The sequence below is a fragment of the Mytilus californianus genome, unplaced genomic scaffold (genome assembly GCF_021869535.1).
Source record: "Mytilus californianus isolate M0D057914Y unplaced genomic scaffold, xbMytCali1.0.p SCAF_16, whole genome shotgun sequence".
In the NCBI taxonomy this organism is placed as follows: domain Eukaryota; kingdom Metazoa; phylum Mollusca; class Bivalvia; order Mytilida; family Mytilidae; genus Mytilus; species Mytilus californianus.
This window is the reverse complement of record NW_026262648.1, coordinates 2,229,499-2,236,197: the sequence shown is the minus strand read 5'-3', so window position 1 is coordinate 2,236,197 and position 6,699 is coordinate 2,229,499. Positions and strand designations below refer to the sequence as shown.

General features: G+C 34.0%; 1 protein-coding gene across 1 annotated transcript; it reads left to right on the top strand.

The window, feature by feature from the left end:
- Window positions 1–519: 519 nt before the first annotated feature.
- On the top strand, window positions 520–6,105 carry LOC127726115 (collagen alpha-1(IV) chain-like). Its single transcript, XM_052233436.1, has 4 exons — window positions 520–559; window positions 1,113–1,217; window positions 2,860–5,709; window positions 6,092–6,105. The coding sequence occupies exons 1-4, from the start codon at window positions 520–522 to the stop codon at window positions 6,103–6,105; spliced, it is 3,009 nt and encodes a 1,002-aa protein (XP_052089396.1).
- The last annotated feature ends 594 nt before the right edge of the window (window positions 6,106–6,699 follow it).

Below are 6,699 nucleotides of genomic sequence, written 5' to 3'. Positions count from 1 at the left end.
GGCCTTTTATAGCTGACTATGCGGGGGCTTTGCTCATTATTGAAGGCATTATGATGACCTATAGTTGTTAATTTTTGTGTCATTTAGTCTCTTGGTAATCATAATACATACTCTTTGTTTATATATATAGCGATGTCGTTATAACGACATCAGGATGTCGTTAATACGACATAGCGATGTCGTTATTACGACATAGTGATGTCGTTATTACGACATGCTATGTCGAAATTACGACAAAGTTATGTCGTTATTACGACATGCTATGTCGTAATTACGACATAAATTATTTTTTTCGAATGACCCTTATCGGCTTCCGTAGAAGGGTTCGGCTTACCTCGCCCTTCCCAAATTCCTACCCTCATACAAAATGTTGATTGTTTGTTTTTTTTACATTGACCTAATATTGTAAATGTATCAACATAACTTGAATATATTTGTAAACAAACACTGATATCTCTACTTATAAATAATGAAAATAACACTTAAGAATAACCCAGGACATACAATTTGATATTTCCTATGTACTTTGTTTTAGTAACACCACTTCTAGAAGTTGCGGGTAAGTATCTTCCCATGTCTTGCTTTTATACAGCAGCACATCAATACAGTTCATTAAACTTTAAAGGAAATCTGTTATTCTTTTTCAATTACATGTCATAAATCAGAAGTTTCAATAAAAACTTCATGAAAATTCTATGAAAGGTCAACGCAACACTTAGCATTTACATATTCGTTTTGATTTTCTGCTTTAAATATATTACAGACTTCCTGTGGGAAGGCAAAATGTTGCTTAAGAAATCATATAAATATAGTTTTCACCTCAAGGAAACTGATTTAAATCAAACTCAAGCCAATAGATTTATATAAGAACACGGCTCTTATTTCTTATCCTTTTTTTATTACATCACATGTTCCATGATTTGTACTTGTTTGAAATCTCATTTCTACATTGTCAATAAAGTCTGTTGACACTAATATAACAAGAAAAGATAAAATCGGAAGGCACTTAAGTTGGTTTAATATTGTATATTTATACTGATTTGTTCAAGTCCAAATTTTGAGTTCATGACTATATGTATTGTACATGTTTTTTCCCTATAATTTATCATAAGGATTACCGGGGCCGCCAGGTATGCAAGGCATGAAAGGTTTGCCAGGTGAAGGAGCAAAAGGAGTTATAGGGGAGAAAGGAAATACAGGAATAGTCGGTACTGCAGGTACGTAAACATCCCTACTTTTTCTCTTACTCGCTTATTTCATTTTCCAGTATAGACATTTGATATATTCCTTGTTTTTTGTACATGACTGACCATAACTGAACGAATGTTTAATATAATACCTACCAAACTAGCTCAAATTAGAAATATAAACGAATTAAAAAAAAAACCTATAGTAATCTGTTTTATTCACAATGTGTGAACTGATTTTAAAATATTGAAATCGTCAAATCATTGAATTTTTTTAAATATCTTATTAATTTATAAGTGCAAAAGGTATTAAACTATATCTTATATTGTCCTATTTGTGTGCGAGTATCTAACTGTTGATGATTTTGAGAATTTTTCAGTTTTATTTAGCTGTCCAATAAAGTACAAAAATATACACATTTTTTTATCAAGTGATTTTACAATTTTCTTTATTTCGATACAGAACTTTTTATTTAAATTTCACTCTTTGAAAAACACCCCAAAATCGACCTTGTCACAATTTAGCTCATAATGTAAAGAAAGCAAAACCTCTCGTTGGTCTCGTGAGAGTATGTTGACACCTAGAGTGCGGGTGATCATGAGTTCGATTACATTAAGGTCGAACCAAACCAATCAAAGTTTGTCTGCTTCTCCGATAGTCACGTTAGTTTGAGAAGTAACAGCAAACACTGATCAGGCTGGGAGAAAGAATAATGTCTTCCTGCATACTGTTACCTTGTAAGTTAGTTCGTTAAAAACCAAACTCAGCGTACCGGTTTATTAAAAGCAGGGCTTCAAAAGGCTATGGCCATATGACTGCATGTTGGCATTTATTTATCTCAGCATGTCAGAATGTAAAAAAGAAATATAAAAGAAATATAAATACATATATTTGTTTAAATTTTAGCTAATTTGCATGTAGCAAAGGAAATATATCACTTAAATATAATCCTATTCTTATGGAAAACCTTTTGATAATGATTTTGGGCATACAAAGAGCAGCCAAATTTGTCTAAAACTAACATTGCCTGAGAGAAATCCAAACATCTGTGTTACTGCAGTTATATACACTGAACATTTACAATAGAATTATTTTATTTAGATAAAACCTGTAGCAATCACTGCCAAATGATATCCTACATTCAAAAGCAGCAGAGTGTAATTACTGCTTTTGATAATAGGTTTTACAGAATAGCTTTCATTATTTTGAGTATGCAGCACGCTACAAAGTCTCAGGACAATATGTTTATCAATTTTGAGTTGATTGATAGAACGATAGAATAACTTTTCTCAAATTTTGACACGTTTTTTGTTTGTTTCATCAATTTAGAAAGTATTCAGAAATTTAGGATCTAACTCACTCAGGCAAAGTTGACATTAGTGAATTTGACCATTCCTATTAAGGTTCTAACTACCTCAGACAAAGTTAACATTAGGTGAATTTGACCATTCCTATTAAGGTTCTAACTCCCTCAGGCGAAGTTGACATTAGGTGAATTTGGCCATTCATTTGAGATCCGCGTTGGTCATATAGCTCCTCAGATATTCATACATCCTAGGATTTAAAATTTTTGGACTGACCGTCCCTCCAAAATTCGTAATCCAGGAAAGCGCTTCGAATCTATAATGTGCAATGTACCGTTAATATATTACTTGTAACATTTCTTTTAAGGAATGAAAGGAACAAAGGGTTTTCAGGGTACAAGGGGCCAGAGAGGTGATCGAGGTAAAACAGGAAGTCAGGGATTGGCGGGGAGACCTGGTGCTCCAGGACTAAAGGGACTAAAGGGTTTTAAAGGAAACAAAGGATTTAAAGGTAATAAGGGAATGCAAAACAATGGACAGAAAGGACAGAAAGGAAAGAAAGGTTACAAAGGACAGAAAGGGAATAAAGGTTACATGGGACAAATAGGAGAAAAGGGATTCAAAGGATTGAAAGGACACAAAGGATACAAAGGACAAAAGGGATATAAAGGCTTTAAAGGAGAAAAAGGCTTTAAAGGCGAAAAGGGAAAAAAGGGCGCGAAAGGATACAAAGGGCAAAAAGGATATAAAGGCTTGAAGGGAAAAAAAGGATTCAAAGGCTACAAAGGACAAAAGGGATCAAAAGGACATAAAGGAATGAAAGGAAACAAAGGAATCAAAGGAGATAAAGGATACAAAGGTTATAAAGGTAAGAAAGGATTCAAAGGTTACAAAGGTCAAAAAGGAAATAAAGGGTATAAAGGAATGAAAGGTAACAAAGGAATGAAAGGACGAAAAGGATTGAAGGGATACAAAGGCCAGAAAGGTTATAAAGGTTTCAAAGGACAGAAAGGATATAAGGGGATAAAAGGTATCAAAGGAGCAAAAGGCACAAAAGGATATAAAGGACATAAAGGACAAAAAGGAAATAAAGGTCACAAAGGAAATAAAGGATTAAATGGTAATAAAGGACAAAAAGGATTCAAAGGATATAAAGGACAAAAAGGATATAAAGGAAGCAAAGGAATAAAAGGCTATAAAGGCTACAAAGGACAAAAAGGTGCTAAAGGACAGAAAGGGTACATTGGAAGCAAAGGGTTGAAGGGATACAAAGGATACAAAGGACAAAAGGGATACAAAGGTGGCAAAGGGGAAAAAGGTTATAAGGGTATCAAAGGTCATAAAGGATACAAAGGAAACAAAGGTACCAAAGGATTAAAAGGATACAAGGGACAAAAAGGAACTAAGGGGTATAAAGGACAAAAGGGATACAAAGGTGGAAAAGGACAAAAAGGTTATAAAGGTTATAAGGGTCGTAAAGGTTATAAAGGTTTTGTGGGACAGAAAGGGAGCAAAGGCTATAAAGGAAACAAAGGAAACAAAGGTCAAAAAGGAGAAAAAGGATATAAAGGGTTAAAAGGACAGAAAGGATACAAAGGTTATAAGGGACAGAAAGGTTACAAGGGTAATAAAGGAATGAAAGGTTATAAAGGTTATAAAGGGCAAATAGGAAATAAAGGTAACAAGGGACAAAAAGGGAACAAAGGATACAAAGGAACGAAGGGAATTAAAGGTAACAAAGGACAAAAGGGTTACAAAGGTTACAAAGGACAAAAGGGTAATAAAGGATACAAAGGGCAAAAGGGCAACAAAGGATACAAAGGAATGAAAGGATACAAAGGAAGTAAAGGTCAAAAAGGATATAAAGGAAACAAAGGACTAAAAGGTTATAAAGGCGGAAAAGGACAAAAGGGATATAAAGGATATAAGGGAATAAACGGAAAAAAAGGTCACAAAGGACAAAAGGGACTTAAAGGATATAAAGGGATTAAAGGATATAAAGGTTACAAAGGACATAAGGGATATAAGGGCAACAAAGGAATAACAGGATCTAAAGGTATACAAGGACAAAAAGGGTCAAAAGGAGTTAAGGGACAGAAAGGATATAAAGGCAACAAAGGAACTAAGGGATACAAAGGCAAGAAAGGCCAAAAAGGATACAAAGGATACAAAGGACAAAAAGGTGTTAAAGGATTCAAAGGACTGAAAGGTTATAAAGGTAATAAAGGACAGAAGGGATATAAGGGAAGCAAGGGAAAGAAAGGTTACAAGGGATACAAAGGAGTGAAAGGATTAAAAGGAAACAAGGGTCAGAAGGGATACAAAGGCTTTAAAGGCCAAAAAGGAGTTAAAGGATACAAAGGTCAGAAAGGATACAAGGGTTATAAGGGAACAAAAGGATACCAAGGTTTCAAGGGACAGAAAGGGAACAAAGGGAACAAAGGAGAAAAAGGATATAAAGGAAATAAAGGAATGAAGGGATACAAAGGATACAAAGGACAAAAGGGAATGAAAGGTTACAAAGGGCAAAAAGGTTTCAAAGGTTACAAGGGTCAAAAGGGATATAAAGGCACCAAAGGCACAAAAGGTTATAAAGGATATAAAGGACAAAAAGGATATAAAGGTAACAAAGGACAGAAAGGATCGAAAGGTTACAAAGGACAGAAGGGATACAAGGGAAACAAAGGAATTAAAGGATATAAAGGAAATAAAGGACAAAAAGGACTTAAAGGAAAAAAAGGTAATAAAGGCTTCGAAGGACAAAAAGGTTACAAAGGCTTTAAAGGACAAAAAGCAAACAAAGGATACAAAGGAACTAAGGGATTAAAAGGTGTCAAAGGTCAAAAAGGCTATAAAGGTTACAAAGGTCAAAAAGGATATAAGGGTAATAAAGGAGTGAAAGGCAATAAAGGATATAAAGGACAAAAAGGAAATAAAGGATTTAAAGGCAATAAAGGAGAAAAGGGCAATAAAGGTATCAAAGGATATAAGGGTGTCAAAGGAATGAAAGGAAATAAAGGATATAAAGGATTTAAGGGACAGAAAGGTTACAAAGGTCAAAAAGGATACATGGGCGATAAAGGTTACAAAGGACAAAAAGGTTTTAAGGGACTGAAAGGAAACCTAGGAGATTTAGGGAAAAAAGGACAAAAAGGAACTAAAGGAGCAAAAGGCAAATCTGGTTTAGTCGGGGAAGAAGGTGTTCAAGGACCGCGAGGTAAATATAGCATACTAAATTATTACTGTTTTGCTTTGAAGGGATAGCTATACTACTAGTATTTACTGTGGGGAAAGGGATTTTATTGATTATCTTCGATTCCCCTAGAAGCTGGGAGATTATTGATATCATTAGATGTCAGAGAAACCAATAATATAGCTGTTTACATGCAAATGTTAAATACAAATATAGTTTAAAATATGTGAAATAATTATATCATAGACTGAAAACCCATTCATAGGTTAAAACATATAGGATAGCATGTACTTATTTTTGGTCGGATTAGGTATTGTTGTATTTGACTTTCAAGCAGCAGTTATCTTGTTTTAATGTATAGTCTAAGACATGTGTTATACATGAATGTGTTTTGTCTGATTTGTAGTTTCAATTTTTTAACTTATTCGAATCAAGATGAATGTTTTATTTTTTATCTGTATTTATAGACAGAAAATCCGAGGTGTACAAATCAAATAAAACTCGTATGATTACCTACTGCAAATTCATATAGAGTATAAACACCGTGGTATAAGCAGGAAGATCACTTGTCGTATGAAATCTCTATTCTAAAATGAAATAGGGAGCAGTTACAAAGGTCAAAAAGAATATAAGGGTGTCAAAGGAGTGAAAGGCAATAAAGGACAAAAAGGATATAAAGGCATTTGGTTTTGCTTCTTATGGAGTTTATGGAGTTTATTGGATTTACTCAGGTTTTGTTTGGCTGTGCATGATGTATAAATTCGCATTCTTTCTGAATACGGACAATAATATGATGCCTCATGTAAGGAGAGTGCAACAATCAAACTTCCGTAAGTTACCTGTTGCAACAATTCTATTCCTATCCAACATACCTTCATTTCACGCGACAGTCGAAAGAGCCTCTTGTCCTTTATCTAACTCAATCCATTGCAAATTTTACCAATTTGATTATTATCAACTTTTCTGGTCCTAAATATGCATGAACTATTTTCTACTAACCAGAAACAAACAGTA

Bases quoted from the DNA above. Each gene is read 5' to 3' on its own strand.
- LOC127726115 (XM_052233436.1), top strand. From the start codon at position 520: ATGTACTTTGTTTTAGTAACACCACTTCTAGAAGTTGCGG. The intron at 560-1,112 runs GTAAGTATCTTC...ATTTATCATAAG, and splicing joins ACCACTTCTAGAAGTTGCGG to GATTACCGGGGCCGCCAGGT. The intron at 1,218-2,859 runs GTACGTAAACAT...ATTTCTTTTAAG, and splicing joins AGGAATAGTCGGTACTGCAG to GAATGAAAGGAACAAAGGGT.